This window comes from Coturnix japonica, chromosome 11, assembly GCF_054131305.1.
Source record: "Coturnix japonica strain WE chromosome 11, WE-NBRP24, whole genome shotgun sequence".
NCBI classification, from domain to species: Eukaryota; Metazoa; Chordata; class Aves; order Galliformes; family Phasianidae; genus Coturnix; species Coturnix japonica.
This window is the reverse complement of record NC_140673.1, coordinates 7,254,329-7,282,045: the sequence shown is the minus strand read 5'-3', so window position 1 is coordinate 7,282,045 and position 27,717 is coordinate 7,254,329. Positions and strand designations below refer to the sequence as shown.

Below are 27,717 nucleotides of genomic sequence, written 5' to 3'. Positions count from 1 at the left end.
GTTAGCTGAAATCCCTCCTCATGTTTTACCTGTTGTCCAATTTGAGGTTCTAAGCAAGATAGAAATGCCATGCAATCAATGTTTTAGGTATTTGGAAAAGTTTATGAAGTTGTATATGTTTGCTATTGCAGTGAGCACATAGTTAGTCCATAACCATCCCCATACACAGCAGTATAAAGGGATCGGTAAGCTAGCATAGACAGAGTTCCACTTGAGTAGAATTAAAGCAATAAATCAAAGTATACTTACACTTGGCTATGGCTGTGCCCATAGGAAGATCATCAGAATCTTCTATAACCTGAACATCTCTTTCAATCCTCTTCCAATTTCTTGATTCTCTGCCTGCATTACTGGACAGTAAGACTGTCCTGTGATACATAGCGACAAAGCCATACTGTCTTCCATGACAAACATCATCTTTGTCATACTTGCTTTCATTGCCGGCTTTGATTTTTTGCTAAACTCAATAATCTTGGCTAAATTTAGAAAGTCGCAGAGGGTACTTTTCCATTTACATTAATTAGTTTTGAAATTCCAAATACTTTCTCCTAGATTAATTAGCAGTACAACCTACAACCACTGCAGATTTCTGAGTGTTTCCCGTACCTGTCCGTAATGTCCCTCCAATACTGTGCCTTTAAAAAAAAAAAAAAAAAAAAAAAAAAAAAAAAGAAAAGTAATGTCCATGGAAATCTTCACTTCCTTGGCAATACTCAGATTCCAGTGTGGAAACTGGCATTCCTCAGTTATCATCTATTCCTGTTCATTTTGCCTGTGTATCTGCATATAGTTGCCAACAAAATGTACCATATGAAAGTTTAATTTTCATTAATATAAGTAAGTAAAGCACAGTCCTGCAAAGTGGATTTTTTTTCTTTCTGTTGTGTTATATGATGCAATGGAACTCTTCATATTCTCATGTTTTTTTCCTTGTATGAATGTTTTCTCGTTCTCATTCATTAGTATTTGGCTTTCCAAACTATACTGTTGGCATATCATAACACAGATATCAGGCTTATTTTTTTTCCTTTCCAGTCAACTTCAGTATTTAGTCTATGTCCTTTGAAGAGCTCTTTTGAACCCATTATTGGAATTTTATTAGCTGCGTAGTTTGCACAGATCATCACAGACACTTAGCCTTCCTTGAGGGAAGCGTTACTACTGATATAAGAAAGTCAGTTCTAATACCGAGTAAGACAAAGTTACATTCAAATTCCTAGGTATTCACCATGAATGTTGGAATGGCCACTTACAGTTTCAGAACAGTTCTACAATAGAATCTAGATGTTCAGGAGTTAGTAAAACAAAGTCTTAATAGCACATTCAAGTTCTAATCTAGCTAATGAAACAGTGATTCTCCATGAAATCTTCTTCTAGTTACGAATAAACAGATTGAATAATATTTAACACAGGGAGCATCTGTTGTTTTGGTACCAATAAAAATCATGCAGCAGTTTGATTCACATTGTTTCACAATGAAACACATAGAAGCATGTAAAGAGTCATCACCAGTGGTTCAGAATGAAAAAATTTTAAGATAATATCTCACAAAACATTTTTTTTTCCTTGGAGATCAACCTAGTTTGCATGATTTGCAATTTATTATTGTTACTTTTACTATTTTTTGCATTGTTCATGAGAAGAATAATAAACTGTATTTTTCCTCCCAATTATATTTAATTGTTCATACTAACTTAATCACCTTAAGCTTTACTCCTAGGTAAAGTTTAAGTTGCTTTCCATTATTGCAAATCTGATTTGCTACCACTAACATGGGAATGCCTGATATTTTTCCATTTGCTATGTAGTACACACCAGAAGATTTTGTCGAATATGACTATGAGTATGGGGATGCAGATTATAAAGAAACTGAGTCTGTAACAGAGGGACCCCCACTGTTTGAAGAGACAATAGCACAAACAGAGGTAACAGAAACTGATCTGTTTGTTGTGTGGTGTCCAGCTGTCCCCTACCATGTGGTTTGTCAATTTATGTCATCTGTATGTAAGCTTTATGTTTTTCTTTTACTCATTTCTTTACTCTTCAGCTTTAACACTTGCTTTTACTTAGCCATGGAAGGCCTCACAAGTGACAGCGTTCACCTCACATTCATATACCCTTCTTTCATTCGTTCATTCATTTTCTTTTCATTTTATTTATGTTTTCCAATTCCATCTTTCATAACATTTGCAGAAAAAGAAAGCCATGGTCAAAAAGAAGAAGAGGACAGTGGCCACTAGCTCAAAGGACAAACCCCAAAAGGCCACAACAAAAAAATCTGAAAAATATGCATCCAAGAAGAAGAAAAGTTATCAAGCAGCAACAAAAGACAAACTAGGGGTAAAGGTAGCAAAGAAAAAATCAAGATCTTTCCCAGGCCAAGAGTGGAAGATCTCTGATAATGAGAAAAAAATAGACTTAACCCCACCAGATGAATATCTGGCTTATAACATAACCTGAATAAAAGTGATACCTCTTGATTTTTCCTGCAGGATTTTTTTAATAATGTACTTTTTCTTTAATACTAGGCAAACATTGTCGATGAGTTTCAAGAATATAGTGTTGCTGAAAATGACTATGGGCCCCAGACAGAAGCTCCCTCCAGAACTACTGAAGCCAATGAGGTAATGGGAACGCTTGAGAAAATAATAGGCAAATATACTTACCTGTCAGGTGTCAATAAACCAAAACAACAAACTGTGAAAGGAAGAATATCGGTCTGTGAAGATATATGTATCTGTAATAGCAATTAATAAGATTTTATGGTTTCTCAAACAATATCAGAACTTCCTATTTTCCTGGGCAAAGCTCCCCTTGGTTCTAAGATCTGCTGAACTCATGCAAAGTTCATGATTCTGAAAATCATTCATTGATTCATTCTGTGGGAATGCACGGTTGCTGCATTCACTGTGGATATGAATGGAGCTATGTCTAGTATAAATTAGGTTAAACAGTAGACACAGTTCTCCTGCTGTAATTGGAAGTGCACTCTCTAATTTTTTGTGTCACTCTTAAGATGCAGCATAAAACAAGCCTAACTAAAGAAAAGAACAAATACAAACATAGCTATGTATTGAGGTTGAGTCAGAAAACAAAGCCTCCTTTTAATAGTTCTTCTGCCAACAAAACTTAATTATTTCTCACTGAGATTCTATTCAAATGAAACTTTGTGCTTTGAATAATCATAAAGATAAAATGATTATTTCAACTTAGCATAAACTGTGTTTTCAGATATCCGCAATGGCAAGCCTAAACATTATTTTGTTAACATTACTACACCTTAAAGGCAGTGTTGATTAATATGTTTGCATATTAATTAACACTAGCTTTAGAAAAACAATGACTGATTACAGGAAATGTCATTTTTCTTTTACATATTGTTTGCAAATGAAAACATGCTGCTTATAAGATGTACAAAACTGACCCCTGAAATTTCATGGTATTTTATGTTGTGGATTTAAAAATAAATAGTATTTATTCAACACTTTCTTTGATTTAAAGAGCAAAATGAAAGAGAGGGAGAGAATCCCCATTTGCTTTACTGGTTTCCTTTTATGTATCTTGGTGAACGTGAATTAAGAAGTGAATTAAGCAGGTTTTTTTTGTTGTTGTTATTTTGTTTTGTTTTGTTTTTTGTTTTGTTTTCTTTTCTTTTTTCCCACACATAGTTTTGTACATCTCAGATATAGCATTATTTTAAAAGCTTTTGTGCTTATAAGTTGATTGCTTGGTTTGACACTTTAAGTAATTGAAGTTGGAAGCAATAAGCAATGTTGAACCTTGGGAAATGTTAAAATTAATCTGATTTTTTCAGGGGGAACTTGACTCAACCAAAAATATATTTAAAATGACATGACAGACACAAACTCTACTTTTGGAATGATAAATTAACTGCAAAATCATGACAAGAGGAAAAGAAACATTTAGCTTGGCATTGGGATTTGTAGATGGAAGATAGTGAAGGTAGCTGTGCTTAGCAGAAGTGGTGCTTGCACTTTCTGCACATTGCTATTGTACACAAGTCTGAATTCATTGGTTGTTGCAGTACATGTGTTAGCTTTGAATTTATTCACTGTTCACCCCTGTGTATGTGTTCATTCATGAATACCTATGTGTGAAACCAAGCAGAGAAACTTAGCTATATTTGGCACTAATGTAACATTAAGCAAGCATTACACATAATGTACTGGGTATATTGAATTCAGAGGTTTTGGAAATTAAAAGAAAATAAAGTATGAAAGCATTACTTCTTTGTACTGTGCATACAAAGATCTTTTAATTACTCTGAAAGACTGGAGTCCCATTCCTTCAGACTCTAATTAAAAGACAGTGTGCTGTAGTTCTACTGTTCCTCCTTCTTTTTGGCAAGTCATCATTGTGGATGAGCATATGCCTATATTGCTTTACTAACATTAACTCACGTATTCCTCCTATTCCCAAATCTTTGCTACTGATATGAATAGCAAAACCCTGTTGAAGAAGTATTTGCTGAAGAATACATAACTGGAGAGGATTATGATAAAAAAACTGAGGAAACTGAATATGGAAGCAAAGGAGTAGACCTCAGTGAATCTGATCTTCTGGTAGATGGAGATTTAGGCGAATATGATTTTTATGAATATAAAGAATATGAAGAGAAACCGACTGATTCTACTAATGAGGAGTTTGGTCCAGGTGTTCCTGCAGAGACTGATATCACAGAAACAAGCGTAAGTTGATTGAAGGCATAATGCAGATTAATTTAATTTAGCAATGCTTTTATAGTTACATAATCTCATAACTCTAAAGAGCCTGATCCAGACCCCATTGTACATACAAGGAGTTTTCACACTACTTTTTATAGGCTGCGGATCAAACATGTCCACTTGTTTTAGTAATCCTGAGTTTCTGATTTTATTATATGCAGTTTTTTTGTCACTTCTGATGAAGGGGAGGTTGAAATTGGGAGGGAAATAGAGAAGAGATTTGGAATTCCGCGAATAAATGATAAAAATGAACACGGATTTTTAAGTCTTAATAAACTAGAGCTAAAGCTGGAAAGAATGTAAGTTCTAGAGCAGGTGCAAGAACTAAGTAATATCAGTATTGTTACATGATTACATTAACAAGTTGAATTGTATGTAAGTACTTAGTATAATATGGCCTCCACTACTTTCCAAGGATAAAACCAAATGAATGAGTCAAAAGGTAAAGTTCTGAGCTTATTTATAAAAATAAGCTTAGTCAACAGTGACAGTTTTATGACCTTTATGACTTAAAAGCTCAGTATTTGTAAAGGAAGATAGGATGACACGGTGGGTCCTGTGAATCATGGTCTTTTTTTTCTGTGTATTAGAGCTCTGTCTTTCCCTCTGACTTAATCACAGGCTTAAAGGAAGGCTTTAATTTTCCCTTGGTTGTGTCAGGATTCTCATTTACCAGTCTACCAGGCTGTAGAATCTACAGAGAAAACTAACGTGACTGAGGCTAGAAGCAGAGCTAATTCCAACTTGACGAATTTTCCTAGCAGTGTTGTTCAGTCTTTATTCTATCCTCACAAACTTGAAATTTCAGTTTACAAAGAATTCAAGAAATAAAAGCAAATGCTGTGAGATTGCTTTTCTCTGCCAATCTTGAAATCCATGCTTCTGTATTTCATTTATCACTCCTTTCTAAACTCGGTTGAGGTCATTGTATTTTTTTAATGATCTTTATCTGTGCAATGAGATACAAGCTTACTTTTCTCCTTCTAGTACAGATGGGAACACTGTGTTAGAAGTACACAGAAAAGGTCAGATTATCTGCAAAGGAAAGAGCCCATAAGGCACCATTTGCATTAAGCAAATGGCTGTGCAGACTCTATTCCCTGGTGTAAATTTCACCTTAAAATGCCTTGCTCCAAAACTCACCTGCTGAACTAGAGGTATCATACAATTTTCTTTCGACATATGGATGTATTTAAAGCCATTTAAGTTCTAACTTTGATCAAAAAGTCAAGGTGAAAAGTACTCAGTACCTGGAAACTTTAAAGAAAGGGGCAATTTTTACAATATCTACTCAGTGTCCTTTTTTTTTTTTTTTTTTTACAATCAATTGTGTGAATGTTGTCAAGCATAATTATATGTACCACTCACTACTTGATTTATATGAACTACTGAACAGTGAGATTTGTAATTCCACAAATCAGTGTGAAATGCACAAGCAATGAATATGTACCTGTGCTTTTCCTTTCCAAAATAACTCAGAGTAAAATACTGTAGCATTATCCTCAGAGTCATTTGATACGTTCAAATTCACAGCTTCTTTAGCATAAACATGAAATAATTCTACTGAAAGCAAAAAAAACTCATCTGACACTAGATTTAATTTCTAGTTTGCAGTTGATATATTGCCAATCAAGAGAGGTAGTTTTGAAGAAAAACAGATATCTCTTGCTTTGAATAAACAGATTTCTTCATTTGCTGTTTGAAACTTGAATCTCACTGTGTTCTGCCATTAGCATATGTTATTGACCTGTTGTTTTAGGTCATGCTGTTATCTCAGTCCTGAACCTAAAAATTCCATAGAGCTGACCTCAAAACAATTCTGCAGTTGATGTTAGTTCATATAGTTAGGAGGCATAATTGGCTATACATTAAACCCTATTTTTTGTTTATTTATATTTGTAGTGCCATTTAATTCTTCTCCCACTTAAGTCATGTAATCAGACTCAGACTAACTACTTTCATTCACCAGATGACTAAAGAATGGAATTAGACACTTGAAGGGTACTGTCCATATAGGGGCAGGGAATCTGTGATTGCTTACCTCAGAAGACCATGAAAAGTTGCTAATTGCCAAGAATATGTTCATTCAAATATGGAAAGAAACAACTTCGTGACATGAACACAGAAATCTTAGATTACACCGTCCTAATGCAAACCATGGAATACAAACATTTAAACCTCACTGGAAAACTAATTTTACTCCTACAAACTGATGATGTCCAGTGATTTAAAAAGTGTCCGTGCAATTTTTCTATTAAATATTTTTGATTGATATGTGTACCTGTGATATATTTTTCATAGCACATTACAGTTCCAGCTTTAGCTTTCAGTTTCTGGTAGTTGCAGTTATTTATTGTGCCAGGCCCATAGGCCTTTTACTTACTTTCATTCTGGGGGCTGTTTTTACTGGTCAGGTAACTCATCATGGGGCTTATGGAGAAAAAGGACAAAAAGGAGAACCAGCTGTGATTGAACCCGTAAGTACAGACGTGGGTGAGTTTTTCTTTAGCACTATATAACTTGCACACTGTTGATAAATCGTTTTCAAACTACGTCATTCATGATACAATGACAGTAACCTTATCCGTGATCTCTGAAACAATCACCTGCAGTGTGGACTGTGTAAAGGTGGCAAAAGACAGTAGCCTGTTCAGCCTTCTCTTTCTGTTTCTCAAGAGACTAATCACATACCACTTAAAACAAGGAGAATCTTCTTGTGCAGAGAGAAATAGAGCATAGATCTGCTCTTCAGGCCAGTTAGTGTAACTGCTGCTTGGACAAACGTGCAGGGATAGCTTCCAACTTCCAGCTCAGGTAACACTGTAAGTACAAGTTTCAGCATGGGCTGGGAAGTCCATCTAAGAGCCTAAATAAATGCGTGAATGTTTAACCCATGCTTGTGCAATCAAACTGCTGAAGGTATAAATACTTGTTTCAAATGTTATAACTTGGTCATAATTGCAGTAAAGAGCAGTGGCCTACATATTTCTTATCATCTTTATGTAGTGTGCTAATTATTTGGATTTTGCAGCAGGATTTTATACTATTGGGTGACAGTTATAACATAAAATACACCTGGATTTTAAAAAGATTATATGAAAATGTTTTTTTTTTCAATATGTGGCAGGAGTTCAGTCCTAGTGTAGTTCAATCTTTTAGAATTTTCAAGGAGTGCTTTCAAATATGTATTTGACTCCAACAGAATTTAAAGTTTGGTCTGTTTTCTATTTCACAGCAAATGAGAAACAAAATATTAAGGGGAAGAAATAGCTAAAGTTGAAGCGTGATAGAATACAATTATGTGTCATCATTATGTGAACCTCAGACTCTGAATTCTGTGATCCAACATTCAGTTACCATTCACCAAATACAGAGGAATACAGTAATAAATAAGCTGTATGTTAAGACTGACTCATCAGTCAAAATCTGTGAAGAAGCTCACTGTGTGTTGTCTCATAAAATGACTAGTTTTTTACACTTTGCAAGATATAGTTTACTTACATAATACTGAAAAGGTATCCACTGCCATTCTCCATTTCTGGAGTTCACTACAGCTAGCTTCCAGCTCTCTTGCCCAGTCTTCCTTCCTATGGAAAGACAGATATAAATGGAGGTCTTAGCATGATGTGGAAATCAGATTGGCATTTACACTCTGAAAATGTAATGTGAGGTGCTAAAAATAACCAGAATTATTCACATCAATTATTTAACACTATATTAAAAATAAATAGTTATTGTGAATCTAGTACTACAATATCCCTGTAGCCTATAAGTATTTCTAATTTTTAAGTAACAGAACAATTCAGATTCTAATTCTAGTAAATGATCTATGAAGATCTCAGTGTAATTCCTAAAAAATAAATCAAAATAGATTTAAAACATCATATAGCAGCTGAATTTAAAGTGTATTTATTTTGTTAGTTAGTTTTTTTTTAGTTGAAAAATTGTAGGACAAAAAGTAAGACATCCCATAAACTTATTCGCCGGAATTCTATGTTATTACAATATGTGGAGAGAAGATCCTAAGAAAAGTTTGTCATAAAACTAAGAAATACTAGTTTTAGTAGCTCAGCTTGAAAAAATTATTAAATCTTTGTCCAAGATGTGACCAGTTAGTGTCTTTTTTCCTTCCCAAAACAGGGTATGCTCATTGAAGGACCGCCGGGACCAAGAGGACCAGCTGTATGTAGATTAATTACAATTTCTTTTTATAGCCATTGTGCTTTGGTATTCATGAGTTAATACAAAATTGATGCTATCATAGTTCTCAGGGGATGTATTGGACTTAGTATTTTAAGAAGGAAGTAAATAAGGTTCATGTCCAGCATTTTCAGTGAGAACATGCTGCAAGCTGAGTGCATGTGAAAATCAAATACTTTCAAGTATTAACTACAAATCTTCATAAGAAAAAAAATTTTGCATTAATATATGCAGTTTTCTCAAAATATGTATTCAACTTAACTTTCCAGGGAAAAAAAATAAAAATAAAAATTCAAAAATGTGCTGTGAGCCATCATTCAACGTAATAATTTGTCATTCATTTTCCATAGGGTCTTACAGGTCCCCCAGGCTTACAAGGTCCTGTTGGTCCTCCAGGTGACCCTGGTGAAAGGGTAAGTCAACATACAGATTAGCCTGGTATTCATGGTATGTCTTGTATTAATTATACAAGAGCAAGTGTGTTAGGCCCTGATCTGAAAAACAGCTTAAGAAAATTCAATGGAAGTGAGGCTGATTTACTCAGCTCAGTACATCAATTGAAAAATTGGATAAAGATTTAATTAATGGTAGAAATGTCTTCTATATGAAAGTGAAAAAGAATCAAGTTCCAGTTTGCCTGTGTGTCTGTGTATGTTTTGATATAAATAATTTTAAATATTAAAAAGCAGTAGATTAAAATATCTTGTATGGATCTTGAAAAGAGCCAATATGACCTCAGCCATAAACTGTAGAGATGCAGAGAAAGACAATGTCATTGTTCCATAGCATTTGTGAGCGTGAGGTGCTATGAAGATGCATTTCCCTCAATAAATAGATCGTAGTAACATCCCAACAATACTTCACATTGATAATAGCATATAGACTAATTCCACATTTCTTCCCTGTAAATTAACTGTATTTTGGAATCTAAATTGATACAGTTGGAATTTTAACACATTAAAATGAAATAAATCCACATAATACTCTACATTTTTTGTATTCAAAAAGGTATATTATACAAAGAGATAATTGTAGGAATTAGTTGACAAACCTACTAGAACAATGCATATATTTGCACCTAGATTCTGCTTTCAGATTCAAACCCAGTGAAGTAATGTGCCTGACTTCAAAATATGTGTGAGCACATGTCTTTTTTTTCTTATAGAGCAATTAGCGTACATGAATAAAGGCTGTAGCTCTTTCTATAACTATTCTGACTAGTTTTCATCTTAGGTTAAAAAAGGTAGAAAAGTAACATTGCCTCTCCAGAAAAGGAACATTGTTTAAGTAAAAAATGCCTATGGTACTTCAGCAATTATAATAAGTTATTCTGTCATTCTAATCCCATTATTGGGTATAAGATAATTGAGAAATGAATGAACATACGCTTCTGTAGAAGGCCACTTATGCTCTTACCGCTGCATTAATTAATTTCACTCAAATAAAATGCTGCCCTGAAATACCCAGATATATAATGCTTCTTTCTAATTATGACATCATGTTATTCAATACTTTTAAATTGACAATAATTCCCTATTTACAATCTACCTATAGTATGCCATAGGAATATGGGATTTGTTCTATGATGTTCCTGATTTTTTTTGGAGAAAGAGCTAAAAATATCAGATTATTGATCTTAATTCCCTGAGAGAGGAAAAAAGACCACATTTTTTAGGATCAGCTTTCCCATTGTTTTCTTCAACTCTTGAGTGCCAAAAGGAATCACTTAAGTCTGTTTGATGTTTGTTGATCTGTCATTGCAGCCCCACAGAGTCATTCTGGTGAAAGTATACTTTCTTTCTTAAACACATAGTATGCAAATGAGCACTCATAATGCTGGTCCTTCGTGTCCTTGACAGCTTCATCTAGTAAAACTGCAGCCTGCAAACTGCTGGGAGGAAAGATGCAATTCGATAAATCAGCTGTCACAACAGCGATAATAATCAGTATAGCATTGCCTGTTTTGTAACCATAAGAACTGTATACACGCTGGTATACTTCTTACTCTTATGCAAAAGAGCTCTTATTAAATGTGGAGAGAAGAGGGAATTCATGAAAATGGATTTCAAGTCATAACTATTAGACTTATGTAGCCATTCAAAATTAAATCTACTCAAAAATTTTTAAAGAAAATTAGCAGTGTTAGTTTTCTACGTATCAGATAAAATAAACACTGGAACACAACTCAGACTAACCTATGAAATCTAGGTTCTCCTCACATCATTTTAAAAACAATTCGTGAGGTAATTAGCGAAAATAGCTTTCTTTTCCTATTGCTGAATGTTTTCCCCAAGCCTACTTCTTTAACTACTACAATAACATTCCCAAAGTTCCTCATTATGAATGCTAGCATAAGAAACTCAAAAGGTTTTCTTTAAATAACTGTCCATTTATTCTCATCCCTTTTTCTGTCATTGTTGTGTTTTCCCAGGGTCCACCTGGTCGTCCTGGTCTCCCTGGTGCAGATGGTTTAGCAGGTCCCCCAGGCACCATGTTAATGCTGCCGGTAAGTTGTATTATGGTTCTAGGGTAATCAGACTCCAAAAAGACAGTGTTTCAATAAATGTAAAGGTACTTACTTTTGCAACTGATTTTGTCTTCGGAATGAGAGATGATAGAGTCTCTCATACGGTTTAATCATTTGAAGATAATTTGTTAGTTTTTCATTTCAGACAAAACATAGGCATTAGCTCCTGCATGATTGCTTGTTCAGAACCTATGTGACTATATTGCATATACTAAAATGATCCTCATTACTTCAACAGTGGCTATTATCTGAAACTTATTTCCAACACAAGGAATTTGCTGTTGCACAAAGGCAGGCATGTGTGCTTTCAAAACTCCTTCACTTGGAGAGTTTTAAACATTCTGTGCCTAAAATTGGACTTCACTGTCCTCTTTGAAAAGTCAGAGCATCCTTTGATTAGAAATAGATGCACATAGCCAGCTCTGCTCCCACTGGAATCAAAGCAAAACACCATCTGTTTTAGCAGGTGGAGGGACAAGCTCAAAGCTCTCAAAAGTGTCTTGCAGCTTTTTAGTATGAAGTGTACTGTGTGCATGGAAGTTATTATTCCAGAGTGTGTATATTTGAAAGATTTGATGAGTAATAACATACCAGAGTAATAATAAAACAATTGTAAAGGAAAGGGAAATGTTTTCTGTGAGATTATCTTTGTAAAAAGGCTCAGAGCTGTAGTTGCTGCAGTTCTGTTCCAGGAGGCAAGACTTCATTAGTATCAATGAGGAAAGTATGATTTAAGAAACAATCGATGAAAGACTATTAAAGTAAGCTATGTTTTTTATCTCATGCTTGCACTAGTGTTTTGTTATCACAGCTGGCTGTATAACAGAAATGTTTAACCCCCAATAATTAGTTGGTGAAAAAATGCCACTCGAGTGTTATTCCCAAGTCATTCTTCCAAGCATAATTCCTGTGAAAAAAGTGCGTAATTTACCACCATGTTCCATTAAAAGTAGTAAGTGTGGACTAATACTTTACCTATCAGTCAATTTATATGATAGCACGAGCCTTTGTTTAAGACATTAATCTATCTGAGCTCAAGTGGTTTTCCAAGTCAAAAGAGAAGTTTCTCAGGAAGTATTTGTTAATTGGCTTCAGCTGTCCAGAATTCTGTCCTAGTAGTTTAATTAACATCCAGACTTCTTTACCATTTTCATTTACCATCTTATTTTCTGGACATCATATTGCTACTGAATCTGTGTCCCAGGTTGATCTTTGCTGACTATTTGAAATATGCTGCTATTCTACTGCATTTTCTAAATATTCAGTGGAGAAAATGGTATCCTCCAAGCCTAGTTCCAGCTGCAATGAGGTGATATAGTTTTATTACTCTGGATAGTGTTGCTGTTAAATTTAATTTAACTTAATTAAATTTAATTTTTCTGTAGATAGCTAAAGTGCACTGAAAGTTAATTAACTTTGATACATGCTTCAACTTTTAAAAAATACAATAAACAAAATATTTTCGTTTAAGCAATTAGTTTTGTTCTTCAGTTCTAAACTCTTAATATATATACTAGATCCAGTGACCCTAGTCCCCAGTGCAGCAGCCTACTGAAGTTAATGAAATGAACCAAATACTGAGATTCAGCATCTTCAAAGTGGTTTATACGGCTGCAGTGAATGATAAGTATGGTTTTCATTTTATAAACTCCATATTTATAAATTTCATTTCTTGTTTTGATACCTGTAGTTCCGCTTTGGGGGAGATGGTGAGAAGGGCCCAACAATCTCAGCTCAGGAAGCTCAAGCACAAGCTATTCTTCAGCAAGCAAGGGTAAGCACAAGGAGCCTGCAAATAGAACTGCCACAAGAGTATAATTCTGAATGAATTTCCATTTTATGACATTCAGAGTGTGAACTAAAGAGCTCTAAGCATCATTTCATGACAGCAGATATCCTTATGACAGAACACACTCATAACTGAGTGAACGATGAGGCCTGTTTGCTAGTGCATTATGACATTGAGTCAGTATAGAATTTGTATGCTGGGCTAGCAGCTTTTTCTTGGCATCTGATGCCTTGTTCTGTTTGTTTTCTCAGATTGCAATGAGAGGACCACCTGGTCCCATGGGACTCACTGGAAGACCAGGTCCTGTGGTATGTAAGCAAAACAGAGGCATGAATCTAAGAACACTCTAATAAAAGTTCATTGATCTCATTCTGGCGCTGCCTGCACCTCTGCACATGTTCTTATTTTATTTGAAAAAAAAGCTATATAATTAAGGTCTCAGTTTTTATTGTTATTCAAAGATTACAATGCAGCCTGAATACTAAATGAGTGTTTAATGTAGATTTTCGAATGTTTGGACACTGCTGGACTTACACTACCAAACAGTCTTACATAAATAACTGCATATCTGCAGTCAGTAATCTCTCTTTTTTTTTTTTCTTTTTTTTTTTTTTTTTACAAATTTACAAAGTTTTCGTAGCAAAAATGAAAAGCTACAGAAGAATGTACTAAAGCAAGTGTGTGTAGAAGGGCTGTGGCTCACTGTTAGGCTGGATCTGGAGATTTCTTATGATACATTATATAGGCAATCAAAAATAACATAGATTTCTAAAATAATTGTTGCATTTTTTTACTTAAGACCTGAATTTGGCCTGTACTGCTAATATCAAATGATCTGGGAAATGACCCCGTGGGATATTTTGAAAGCTTGTAATTTTTAAGACTATACACAGAATGCAAACAACAGTTTTTCTAAGGATATGTAAAACAGCTTTTTGGTCACAAACAGGTTTGCTACTGTAATGCCTATAGAGACTTTAAAAGAGCAATCAATGTCCAATGAAAGTATAAAAACAGACTGAAAGTTGAGCAAGCCAAAATCACCTGATTTATCTGCCAATTGCAATTTCCTCTTTTAGAAGATGGATATTTCAGACACAGCAGTCTACTTAATGGTGTTATTTAGCATTTAACTTCTTTTAAAAGCTATTATAGAGCATCTGTAGTATTAAATCAATGCTGCAGCCATAATCATACGCATTTTAGAAAAGAAGTCTTTTCTGAGATCTCCCAGGTGATTATATTTATCTTCTGACATGGAGTGAAGTTCTCTTTTACAGATTGTATAACATCTGTTTTTAAAAGTCTTTTAATTTTGGAAACTTAATTTGTCTGTTTTGGTGGCACAGCTAGGCTGAAAAATATTTGGCTTCCTTAAATTGATCTATGTCTGCTGTAATTTTTATTTCTATTGTCGTGATGATGATTGACACAAAGTGCAATGTTAGCATTTTCCATTACACCAGACAAACTTCTAGCTGTAAAATGGACAAGAACACAATTGTGCTATTGAGAAATTAAAACAAATGAACACTGAGGAACCATGAGAAAAGGATAAAATAAGTTTGCATATGGCATATTGTGTAAAGAAAAAGTTATACCAATTATGTGTCAGTTACAATTGTAGTAACATATGCACAAAAATGCAATAGAAGTTTGAGGCTCTCTAATTTTCACCAGAATGCAATAATAATTTCCTCTTAATTAGTTTCCTTCCCTTCTTCCCTCTTGTAGAGATTTGGTCTTCTGAAGTTGTGGCATCACAGTGTAGGAAATATGGTTCTTTTCCCTTCTTTTGCTATTTTTTCTTTCTTAAATGCAGAGCTTCTGCACCAGCTCATTGCTGAACAGTCAACAATCAAGTCCTTTCAATCTAGCCTTCTCTTTCATTTCTTTAAGCCCTACTCCCCTCAGCATTCACTGTCCGAGTTAAACTGTTAGTTTGGAAACAGGAGGGGCAGATGGACAAACAGCAGGAGTACAGTCTTGCATTGTGTACTGTTACAGCAGCGCAGTACAACTGAAGATCTACCTTAATAGCTCTTCCTGCTATTTCTCCAATCAGTACTCTTACTAGCAAAGAAAACCTGGGGTGAGGGCTGCTGTAGGAATATTTTAAGGATAATAAGTAAAAGTCTCAGTCTTGTTTTTATCTAATCCTAAAAGCATAACATTCCCTTCAGTGACTTTTGAAAGCTACATGTAACTAAAATTTCTCTAAATTGTGTTCTGGGTTGGTTCGACAGTGCTTTGCTCATCTTCAAAATGTACCAGTATACCTGTTCCACTTTATTCTATGCTCCAAATCTCATGAACCTGGTTACAGATAAATCATAGCTAAATATCCCATGAAAAACTCACTCAGTCCCCAGAAATGAATATTAGTAGACTTTGGTTGTGTTTTTAAGCAGACCAATGCAAGAGTAATTCTTTTCTAGCGTCATTCATCCAAAATGAATTGCTGCAAACAAGTGCATAAATTTGTCACAGTCTTCTGATTGATGACAATTAGATATGTTACAATTACAAAGCCAGACATGTTGAGCTTATTTAGATAACTAATATACTATTTTCAACAGTGTATTTAGATCAGGAGACCTGCAGGATAACATTTAGTCTATACAGACAAAGTAGTTATGGAACTTTAAGCATGGAATTAGTTTGTAAATAAAGTGTTTTGTTGACTGTGGGCTATATACCTTTAGTTATATTTCATGCCAGGTACATTTTCAAAGTCATTCTGTATTTCTGTTTACAAAATTTAACTGAATAACATTAATAGATGTTTTTCTATTAAGCCACCAGGAGGCTCTGGAAATCCAACTCTTTAATCTGGCAACATTTTAGGCTGGATTTAATCTGGCAACATTTTAGGCCAACATTTTTAGTTCCAGAAGCAACTACAGATTCTTGGTGTATTTATGTGCTCAGATTATTTAAATTAATAAAATAATTGGATCTCTTCATCTTAATATGAACTGTGCTGTGTTAATTTAGTAGCCAATGAGATACAGACAAGCACATAATTCATTAAACATAGTATTCTTGTAGCCCCAGTCTAGCTTCAACTGAGTGTGGAGTTCACGTACTTGTTTAGCATAGAATGCAAAATAAATTTCTGCTTACCAATGTTAATTAAAAGCAGAGTTTACAACAGTTGCCATCTATCATTACTGTTCTTTCCACTGCCATTACCAGAGATAGAATTTTGGATTTGCTTAGAATTTAATTCAGTACTTGCAATGTTGTTGTGACTTTTTCCATTCCAAGATGCTAGATCCAGCACTAAGATAAGCCTTGAGAAAACTTCTTACTTTGAGTGGTCACTACGGTAAACATGGGAGGAGGATCAGTCTTCCAAGGTCTGAAAGATTCACTTTGTGTTGAATACCTTAATTTGGTTGTGACCTGTTTCAGAGGTCAGAAATGCCAAAAAATTTTTACCCATAGTAGTACTTAAATATGTACCTTCCCTTAGCTTGTATTCTATGTCAGCATGTCTAGAGACTTTGAGACCACTATGAAGACCACTAATTTTGCCTCAGATTCTTTTGGGGTCTTTGTAGGTAAAACTGAAGATCTGTATAATTTAATTGCAATAAAAATATAAAATAAATGCTTTTTTTCATGGCAGATGCAGAAATATTTTTATTAAAATATCACTATAGGTTATGGTAAGATTGCATCAGTTAGTGATCTTTGAATTGAACACTTTTGATTTCATTCAAATCTAGGGAATTTTTCTTTTGTAAGAGAAAGATTTTTGACCAATAGGCCTAGGGTCTATACAATGTGCATTGGGTTATACCTTCAGATTCAAAGGGTGAATTCACACATAATGAATAGATTGTTTGTTTCTTTTCTCCCCTGTAAATACGTGGGAATAGAAAAATAACTTAGTAACTTAAAGTTCTGTATTCAAACAATATTTTGCTTTTTTTTTTTCATCAAGGGAGGACCTGGAGCAGCAGGTGCTAAGGGAGAAAGTGGTGAACCAGGTCCTCAGGTACAATAATATTGCTTGTTATGTTTAACTTGCTTGTCCTCACAAAAATGCATTTATATCTCTTCAAAGAAAGTGGTTAACGATGTGCTTTCCACATGCAGTTGTCAAAAAATAGCTTTTAAAATACAGTCTTAATTAAATGTGTTAGCTTGATTTTTCATTTTGAATATAAAAGTGCATATGCCTTTACAAAAGAAAGAACAATTATAGCTTGTGGAATGTCATCACTTTTATCTCTGCTCAGTAATTAAATGTCAATCTGCATGCATATTGGTCTTGGGCTGTGGTCTCATCAGGTCTCATAAGGTGAGGGGTTCTATTTACTAAACAGGAATATTTTCAATAAGAGCTCAATGACATAACAAGAAGGGGTCTCAGCAATCATAGCAATCAGTGCATGCTTTTATTCTCATTTTACTATTATATCAGTCCTGTGGTGATGTAAAAGAGTACTGAAATCTTTTCGCTTAAACTTAAAATAATAGGGGATTCTTAAAGAAATCATTATATGTATCTTTGGAACAATAGTTTGCCATATTCCAAGTGGTGTCATAGATCAGTTACATTATTAAGAACCTGTCTTATAACTGAACATGGATATTTTCAGAATAAAGTAATTGAACAATCGTAATTGAACAAAGAATAAAGTAACTGAACAATCGTGAACAACTGGTCAGTCTTCTAGTTTGCTTACTTACATGTTTAGCATTGTTTCTCTTCCTAATCAATATTTTTGGATGCTAGTCCTTTCATCACTGTTATTTCCGTGCAAGGAAGACACATTTGGATGGGTGATAAGAATACATTTACAGAAGCATACACTCACTCAACCTACAGTGGCAGTTACGTGTCTGAACAGTGCAATCAGATTTTTCAGTCCAAAGTAATTTGATCCTCCTCTAGTTAAAACTCTGCTCTACTAAGCTAAATCAGCGTGTGAGCTATTTCCCAGCACAACTCCAGTTTGCATATGAATTGGTAATTTGAAATAAGAACTCTTCAGTTTTCATCAAATAATTATTATGTGCCTAAAATAATTTGAGTATGACAGGAACAAGAATTCTCAAATTACAGGGTTGGGATCTTCAAAGTCATCAAAAGAATATAACAAGCTTTTAGGTAAAGGGGCCAGTTGTGCCATGTATAGTGTCATCTCATGAAAACTATGTTAAAACAGAGTTAAGCCAGATTCGATGATCGCATTCTAGTAACACAAAACAGTGTTTGAGAACTATAATCTGTCATCTCCTGGGGGGAAAAAGAAAAGTCACCTCTCAGTATAAAAAAGCCAAACCTGTTGCTCAGCTGAGATATTTAACTAGGTTTTTGCTGTACTCTTTAAATTCAGGGTCCTCGTGGTGTTCAAGGTGCCCCTGGTCCAAGTGGAAAAGCTGGCAAAAGGGTAGGTCATCTATATATAAATCCTGCTCTGGGTAAATAGATGCTATTTAGAGGCTTAAATATTACTAATTTCACTACATTTTCAACTGTTTGCCATTTTGCATTTCTGCAGGGACGGCCTGGAGCTGATGGTGCCAGAGGAATGCCAGGAGAACCTGGTGCAAAGGTAAATAATGAGACCTTGGAATGGTCTGGATGGATTTTAAGCAAGCACCATGGTTTCCATCCAGACCAAACCAGAATTCTCGTCTCATGTGAAAATATTGAGGTTTCAGATAGCTGGGTCAAATGCAAGAGTTGAGAATGAATCATGTCTTTGAAACATGCTAATTAATGGTAATGGTTTGTAGCTTGACCTTGAAATAACTTGATTCTTTGGGCATGATTATATCCCTCTTAGATTTTATTTGCAGAGTATCAGCAGTAAAGAAGTCGGTCTTGCAACTACAAAGGGCATCTAGAGTCAAGCTTTTCATTTCAGTTTAGACTTCTTTTTATAAACACCATACCTACAGTGCAGTGAAGAAGCTGGTGTGGCATATTTTCTAGCTTTTATACATAGAAGAAAACTTTGAGAGTTTGATCTTTTTGCTCCCTCCCTTCTATACATTTAATTCAATAAAAAGGTGTAACGTAACTCAAAATTAACACAGAAAGAAGATGCAACTTACTTGGAGTAATACAGATTGTAAGTAGTAATTCATCGAAACTCTGATTTCTTCTTTGCAAGGGTGACAGAGGATTTGATGGTCTTCCTGGCCTCCCTGGTGACAAAGGTAACAGGGTAAGAAAAACACGCATATTTATACAACAGCATAACGATACAGGCACAGAAATAACATACTGTTCACTAAGAAGAGCACTAAGGACTCTGAGGAAAGCTGGAACAGAATGCCAGCATTTAGTACTACAGAATAATATCTGTATTGTCTGGTAATGTATTCCTCAAAATATTTTAGTAGTATCAATCAGCAGAATACAGTTCATATATATTATTGATTTAAATATATTTTTTTTAGAATTCAGATCATGTCTTCAGAATGGTTGATTTTTTGGAGTTGTTTTTTTTGGGGGGGTGGGGGGTGGGGGCATGAAGAAATCTGCCTGCTGGATTTATATTGATTGTTAAGGGAAACAGTAGCACAGTAAATTAGCATGAAATTTCTGTATCAGGAGTATGAAAACTTTTAACCTACAAGATGCTTGCTCAAAAACTGCATTTGAGAATTGGAATTGCAAACTGAACTTTTTAGTGTGGTTCATTTCAACAACTTCTGGTTAATGACAGATCAGAGTCACATCAGATAAATTAGTGAAAATTTGAAATAATATTTGAAACAACTTCTATACAAGCTGTTGGAGCCAATGGAGTGGATGAGGTTGCATCTTTCACAGCAGGGGGTTTCTGCTTTAAATTACACCCATCAGACAGATAGTAGTAATATGTTCTACTGAGTGTAAAACCTGGTAAATCCTTAAAAAAAAAAAAAAAAAAAAAAAAAAAAAAGAAAAGGTAGGAATTTCAGAACTAAGCAAGTATTCCTATGTGTACTGATGACCAAGGAATGATTATGATTATAGCTCTCACCCTTCAATGGGGTAGTATGGTTGCTGCTCTTCTTGGAAAGTCTCATTAATGTTGGCTACTGGTCTGTGGCTTAGTGCTTTGTAATAACCTCTAAGGATACTCTCTTGAGTTATTTTAGAAGTAGAAAAAGAACTTTTATTGTCATGAAAACATCTTGATCCTTTTCTGTCATTCCTTCTTATTAAAAAGTGTAATGTAATCAGTGCTTCACAGAATTGAAATTTGGCTTCGTCAGCATATGACCAGCAGAGGGGGCAAGACATTAAGTTCTTGTTACAGCTCTTAAGGCTGAGCAGAAATTGATTCAGAGCCAGGGTGTGTCTTGTATGCTCTCCAACCTTTAATGGTGGAATCGTCCACAGGACATTCTGTATCATAAAGAGTTATATATATATATATATATTTAATTAGTTTATTTGTTCCATATTTCCTAAATAAATAAAAGAGAACTGAAATCAAAGAATAAGTTTGTATTAAATTTTGTAACATTAATGAAAACAAAGACTTTTGTCATCTTTTCATCTCACTATTTAAAAATCACTGCATTCTCATAACTACTTAACAGCATGTAATACAAATATTCAGTTCTCTTTGGCTTACAATAAAGAAGAAAAAACTGAAAAGATAAATACCTTTTTTCTATTGTGTTTGTGTTTCAGATACAAAAGAACTGATGCTGAAAAAAATCTAACTTTAAAGTAGATGTAGAATTAGTTGTATTTGGATTGTGAGTGGCAAATTTCTTGTGTCTTTGGGGTTATGCTTTTGCCAAACACAAGTTGTCAGGCAGGAATTTCTGGATGGCCTCCAGTATAGAGAAAATAGAACACATGATGTAGTATTCCTTTTAGTCTTAATTTCTATGACTTAATTTCTATTTTTCAGTCTTAATTTCTATTTTTTGTTTAGGTTTCCTAGAACTGTACTCCTTCTCAAGTATAAAATAAGCAAGAGACTATCTATTAGAAGTTAAGGTCTAAGGAAAAAGAAATACTGGCTTTGGCAGAACATTGGAAGATAAGAATTAGAGTACTGAAGAACTGGGAATGCTGGTAGGGTAGCTGTGTTCTGAAGGTATGACAATACCAGAACACTGAATGCAAGCTTCTAATCTCTTTTTGACTGCCCTTGACAAGAAAGGTAGCCCTCGAGAGGCTGAGCTTTTACAACATCTGAAGGTTTAAGTCAGTTTTTACCTAGATATTAATTGGAAGTTAGAACACAGATCATGCATCTTGTGAGTCATCTTTCAGTAGCATCTTTTAGCATACAGAAAACCCCATACTGTACTAGAAATACACGTTGAATGGTTTCAAAGCTTAGCAGAATGTTAAAACTGCTGTAGTAATTAATCTTGTCTCTGAAAGTGCAGTTCATAGAATTTCATTCTTTCCTGTAATGATTCCAACTTTTGGAGAAGTGAAATTGAATACAATCCCAACACATTTAATAAAAGAGCACTCTGGGTGAAGAGACCAAGTTACCTAAAATCCCCTAGGAAAGTTAAATGTTGAAAGCATGAAGAATGGAGCCACTGAAGAGTGATTCCATATATCTCTGCAATAATCCACTGCAGTGGTCATGCTCCTTGGAGGCACTGATTAAATTAAGGAAAACAGGATGAATACTTGGTTGTTGTCCAATGCCAGAAGGAAGTCACAGTCTAAAAACCTGCTGCCTAGAAAGAGCTTCGTCAGTAGTGTTAGAGCTATGCAGCACACTAGTTCTCTTTAGAAGGGAAAGAAAAATAAATCCTAAAAGCGTGTGCTCCAGAATGTACTGAGGCTTCGCAAACTGAGACTTGAAAAGCCCCAGCCTCAAGGGGGAAGTGTGGAAGTCTGGCTGCATTCCAAAACCTCTGACAAATCAGTCCCATTGCTCTAAATGACTGCTGCCAGGGTGGGTGGCTGTGAAAGGCAGCCACTGAATTTCACTGTGTGTATCCCAGGGCCTTATGACTGGTGTATTAACTCCTGATGCATATACACCTTCCTTATTTTCCTAGCAGAAATAGACTGTGTAAGGGAAGAGACGAAGAAAAATATGGGTACAGATTAAGACTGCCTTTTGGAGCAGCAGTTTCTGTGTGTTCTGGGGCATTGAATAGTTACAGAACAAAATTTTACAAACAGATATTTCATTGTTTCAATAATGCTCATTTGTTTTTGTAGTAAAGTAATAAAAGACTTTACTGAGTACTGTAACAGATTAATATCATTACGTTAACATGTTTTGACACATCACGCTGCAGCTAACACATTTATTTTCATTTCCTTTCCCGTTCTATGTTGTTTTCAGCCACAGATGTATTATTTTAATAACTTTTCTTGTTCTACAGGGAGACCGTGGCCCACAGGGACCTCCTGGCTTACCTGGTGAAGATGGATCAAGAGTAAGATGCTATTTACTTTAGATTCACAGTAAAACTGGGAGTGAATATCATGTAATGGAAATACAGTCATAATTTCTGCACCTTTTTTCTAAAACTCGTATTTCCTCTATACAAAATAGGGAGAAGATGGGGAAGTTGGACCAAGAGGTCTCCCAGGTGAAGCTGTAAGCAATGCTTTCTTTGTTTGTTTCTGACCAGAACACCATTTTATAAATAAATGTAATTCTCAGATTTCTTTCTATTTAATTGTTCTGGGTTCCAGCTATAAAAATTTGTGTGCATATATGTGTATGTAGAGAATACTGATATTACCTGAAAAGTAAACAAATGATCTGTTTTGCTGGAGGTGAAACACCACTCACAAAATCAGAATTAGATCAGATGCATATCCAGGTAAGTATTCACAACTCCAGTAGTCACAGAGCCAATTTCTTATCCTTTTGAGCTACTGAAAAATCAGTCACTGCAGACTTTGATACATGAGAACATGTTCAAACCCCTGTTGTTTTGAAGATATTTTCCAAACATTTATTTATTCAAAGATAAGCCCTTCTTTTTGTTGGTTTGTTTTTTTTTTTTCTCCACTACTGTGCTTCAGTGTATATTTTTATGCTTCTTTCCAATATAGAAGTTCCCTGCTGTCAGTTAGAATTCTGCAGGTGTTGTCACTGCAGAGCAGAGTTCTGCATTGCAGGCAAGAAATCGAGCCTCAGAAAGGGGATCTTTACCTTAAACATGTGATATACTGCTGCCTATTTGCTAAGTGACAAGAAAATACTACAGTCAGAGTGTTAGCAACTTGTGTCTTTATCATACATAAGGAAACTGGAGATGTTGTCCTGCCTACTTTAGCAAGTGTGATATGAGTGATGACACTCGTTAATTAATTAATTAATTAATTAATTTTCCATAGTGTAAAGTCAGAAGTTTATTCTGTAGAGCAAATCTTGCTTCCTCCATCTGGAAGAATATCCCTTGGGGTTTATGGTTTTTTTGTTTAAGTGTAAGAAAAAAACAAACCTCATTATGTCTATCAGAATGACTTGCATTAGTTATAATAACATTATTAGTAAGTTTTAATCATTCATTTGATCTTTACTACCAGTAAAATCACTGCTTGTCACAGTAAATAGTAGTAGAAATTGTGGTAGACTACTGTGTTTTCTAAATATAGGAGTACAAATGTATACTACAGTTCAGGTCAGATCTTCACATCAAAGCAGTGATGAAACCTCAGTGGAAGATACTGTACCAGTGTTCTGTAACTTTCTCTGAAATAGCAGCAAAACTGACTGTATCAAAGTTTGTCCTTCCACTGATGTTCTATTCAGACCTCTGGTAGGCTTCAGGAGAGTTTATTATTGGTAATTTTCTTTCCTTCTTTCCTTTTTTCCTTCTCCCCTAGCCCCCATGATGCCATTCCCTTATCTTTCTTGCTCCCCATGACATTACTTACCCAGACCTGCTCCTTGTTCAGAAGTAGTCAGGCAGTTGTTAATAAGAATTTCTTGTCTTTCAGGGTCCACGGGGACTGCTGGGCCCCAGAGGTACACCTGGTCCCCCTGGACAACCTGTACGTATGAAACGTTTTGTATGTCATTTCTGGAAGAAAAAAAAAATGAAAGTCCATTGAAAGCTGCTTGTGTTTCTGTTGTTTGCTGCAGGGCATTGCAGGTATTGATGGACCTTCAGGCCCAAAAGGAAACATGGTGAGTAAGCTGTAAATTAAGAAGGGACGGAATTCTCAAAATCCTTTCTACACTCCCTTGTCTCTGCCACTGTGCCATCCCTTTCATTTAATTAAACTTTTCTGCCCTCACGTTCAGATGTCTCATGTCTTACACTACACTTAGCCTTCAGCTGTAAGACCTAACCATGCTTTCTTTTCAAGCTTCTTTAGCACCATGGGCTCTGCTGCTGAGGTCCTATGTGTGGTCTGTTATTAAAAGAAAATCTATCATATGGATAGAGAGTTGCTGGTAGTAGAGTTCTAAGAGGGAGGAACAAAGATGAGCATGTCTTCCTTTTAGTCCTGACAATGAAGATCTGTAATGCAGAAAAGCAAACCTAATACCTTGATTCTTTTTTTTTAATCATTTTGTATGGTAGGGTCCTCAAGGGGAGCCAGGACCCCCTGGTCAGCAAGGAATCCCAGGCCCACAAGTAAGTGTAAAATAATTAATAAAAAAAAAAATAAGATGCAACTTGCACCAAATGTTTTATAAACGTGAAATGAGTACAAAGCTATCTTTTCACATGCAAAATTGATAAAGCTGTAAGAATTTATAAATATGCTACAAGTGTGCCTACGGCAGTGGGAGCAAAGTTTTCGAGTGAGCTGTTAGAAGGATTTTTCATTCAGGAGTAAAATGACTCATTCAGTGTTCCTGGAATGCAGCAGGAATGGCCACACCTGGAGGAGGTTTCTGAATAGGATCTTGTTACAGACCCACTGCCAGAATAGTGGCTTGTGCAAAAGGCGCGCACAAAACTCCTGATCTAACTGGTAAGGGGAAAAAGAAAAAGCCACATATATTTGCCAGTGTGTTTAAACAAATTAATGAGGAACCTTTGGTAGAGTGAATGTATGTGTATTGTTCTCCCTGATTTCTTACTCTGGTTTCTTTTTAACAGGGCCTTCCTGGTCCACAAGGTCCTATTGGACCTCCTGGTGAAAAAGTAAGTTACAGCATTATTCTGGTATTTCACAGTCAGTTCTGTACAACAACCTTGCTTAAGTGCTTAAGGTTTTTGCTATGTTTAAAAGCATAGTAACCTGAGATCTAAAAATTTGTAAATCTTCCTAAAATCCTCAAGGAAATGGGTAACTATCGGAGGCCTGACTTTACTCTTACTTACACTTTTTCAGAAGCATAATTTCCTACCATTTGCTTGGATTATGATTGCAGGTAGATTCAGAACCCTCTCTACAGTATTAAAAAGTGTATACTTTTACAATAATTAATTTCACACCTTGCTTGACTTGATTACTCTTTTATTTTATTAAAAAATTATTTACCTACTAAGAGCAGATTCTGCTTTCATTTTACAAGGATTAGATTCTGACATAATTCTGGTAGCTTCAGTATTGTGTCTCTTCTGTTGTTTTTTTTCTGGTCTATCTGTCTGTACATGTTCTTGTGGTTTGATACAGGCCTTCTGTCAGCATCAAAAATGTCACATTTTACATGCTTTCTATTTACCTGTGTGCCTTAGAAGGATTATTATACAGAATAGATTACATCCAAAATAAATGTATTCCAGCCTTTCACAAAGACATTGCAAGCTTTTTCAGCTATGAAAGCTATGGTTTTGTAAGCTCTATTCTTTGCTTCCTGAGCTTGCTGCTTTTTTTCATATGGTGAATGACTTTATTCCTGAAATTCTGAATAGTGTTCAGTTTTCTATAGCTGGAGAAGTCTTCTCCATATGGTGTTTCGCATGTGCATATTCATTCCCAAAGCCTGTTCTCTAGCAAGATGTCACTGAAAAATATGGATGATTTTTATTGGATAAAGGTTGTAAGAAATGGCTTTGTGTTTATTAAGTCGTATGATAGTGTCTTTCTGGGTTTAGTTTTATTATATTTTTGTTTTATTCCTGATATCTGTATCAAGAGATTTAGATATAACTATGTTTTATATCCCCAACTCTTACAACTGAACGTACTGGATATAGTTTTTTGTGTGTTTACAAGTTTGTTTGTTTTGTTTTTTGTTCTTCCCCCCCACCCCCCTTTTTTTTTCATAAGTATTCTAGATCTGGGGTTGGTTACCATCTCTTTTAAAAGATTAAGATACTGAAGTGTTACGTTAGTTTTTTTACCGTATAAGTCCTGGTCCCAATGAGGATGGTCCTTTATCATCCTAGAAAATGATAGAATGTTTGTTGCCATTCTTAAGATGTGTCTCTGTTACTGTATTTAGGGACCTCAAGGCAAGCCTGGCCTTCCTGGACTTCCTGGTTCTGATGGGCCTCCTGTAAGTAATCAAATATTTTATGCCTTTAACATCTAAACTGTCTTACCAATTAATATGTAATAATCATACCTGTGTCTCAGAAATAAAACATAGAGTGAAAGACCTGTAGTCCTCACTCACAACTGCATAATAAAATACACCAAACCTCTGTGTTACTTGTGATGCTAAAACTTTTAGAATTAACATTTTTGCTGCAGCTACTAAGAACAGCTGTTATCCCAGATGGTGAAATCCATCTGAAACATCTGCAGGGTTGTGGAAGTGACCTGGCTGACACATGAAGAATTAGAAAGTCCTACCATATCTATATAGCAACACAAATTATCAATAAAAGTGGTCATCAGTTGTTTTCTTAGACTGTCTCTTTCTCTGCTTCGTGTCCCAAAATGCATATTGCACACTTGAACTTCTTTCATCTTTAACACATGTAACACTGTAAGACATAAATTTGTTTCTTTCATCAAAAACATCACCTTCCTACACTGACAGGAGCCATTCTACAGTCAGTGTGAACTCTCAAAGCATCCCATTCATTTGCCATTTTCCCTTACAATTCATCCTAGTATAGCTTAAATCTGTTTTCTGAACCTGACTTTCAGAGCTTTGCTACTACAGAATGATCAGCAAAGTGTCATTGCATACATGATATTACCGATACATAATTGTATATACAGATTTCATAATCCAAGGTACCAAGGTACCATTAGAAATGCACACAACAGCCCAGCTGGAAGTCTATGCCTTGAATCATTTTCTGCGCATTAGATCTTTTCCCTTACCTTTCTCTGTATGCTGAGAACAATAATTACATGCAAACTTCACTGTTCTTTAAAAATCTGCATATTGTTAAATAATTAAATAATTGTCATTTTATAATGAACTGTCATTTCACAAATGGATTTTCCAAAGCAGATACATTTCTTTTAAAACAGGGTCATCCTGGCAAAGAGGGTCAGTCTGGTGAGAAAGGTGCATTGGTGAGTTTCAAAATTTCTCTATTTATTTACATAGTTCAGTATTTGTCCTGAATGTTATCAGCTAGAAGCTTGTTGATTTTACCTTAATTTCTTATGAAAATTAAGTTTACAT

The 27,717-nt window shown here is 35.1% G+C and overlaps 1 protein-coding gene across 10 annotated transcripts in view; it reads left to right on the top strand.

Annotated features, from left to right (window-relative positions):
* Nucleotides 1–27,717, top strand: part of COL11A1 (collagen type XI alpha 1 chain) — a 118,944-nt gene that overhangs the window by 33,927 nt on the left and 57,300 nt on the right. Inside the window, exons 6-27 of one of the 10 annotated variants that reach the window (XM_085512147.1) lie at nt 1,809–1,925; nt 2,194–2,340; nt 2,529–2,624; nt 4,464–4,709; nt 7,160–7,222; nt 8,886–8,927; nt 9,296–9,358; nt 11,377–11,451; nt 13,163–13,246; nt 13,513–13,569; nt 17,214–17,267; nt 18,616–18,669; nt 18,781–18,834; nt 19,399–19,452; nt 22,595–22,648; nt 22,768–22,812; nt 24,168–24,221; nt 24,313–24,357; nt 24,758–24,811; nt 25,283–25,327; nt 26,575–26,628; nt 27,561–27,605. In XM_085512147.1, coding sequence (XP_085368273.1) covers nt 1,809–1,925; nt 2,194–2,340; nt 2,529–2,624; nt 4,464–4,709; nt 7,160–7,222; nt 8,886–8,927; nt 9,296–9,358; nt 11,377–11,451; nt 13,163–13,246; nt 13,513–13,569; nt 17,214–17,267; nt 18,616–18,669; nt 18,781–18,834; nt 19,399–19,452; nt 22,595–22,648; nt 22,768–22,812; nt 24,168–24,221; nt 24,313–24,357; nt 24,758–24,811; nt 25,283–25,327; nt 26,575–26,628; nt 27,561–27,605 — 1,602 coding nt within the window. Of the gene's footprint in view, nt 1–1,808; nt 1,926–2,193; nt 2,347–2,528; nt 2,625–4,463; nt 4,710–7,159; nt 7,223–8,885; nt 8,928–9,295; nt 9,359–11,376; nt 11,452–13,162; nt 13,247–13,512; nt 13,570–17,213; nt 17,268–18,615; nt 18,670–18,780; nt 18,835–19,398; nt 19,453–22,594; nt 22,649–22,767; nt 22,813–24,167; nt 24,222–24,312; nt 24,358–24,757; nt 24,812–25,282; nt 25,328–26,574; nt 26,629–27,560; nt 27,606–27,717 lie in introns of all 10 variants that reach the window. The other 9 variants (XM_085512146.1, XM_085512148.1, XM_015869908.3 and 6 more) reach the window with 9 other exon arrangements.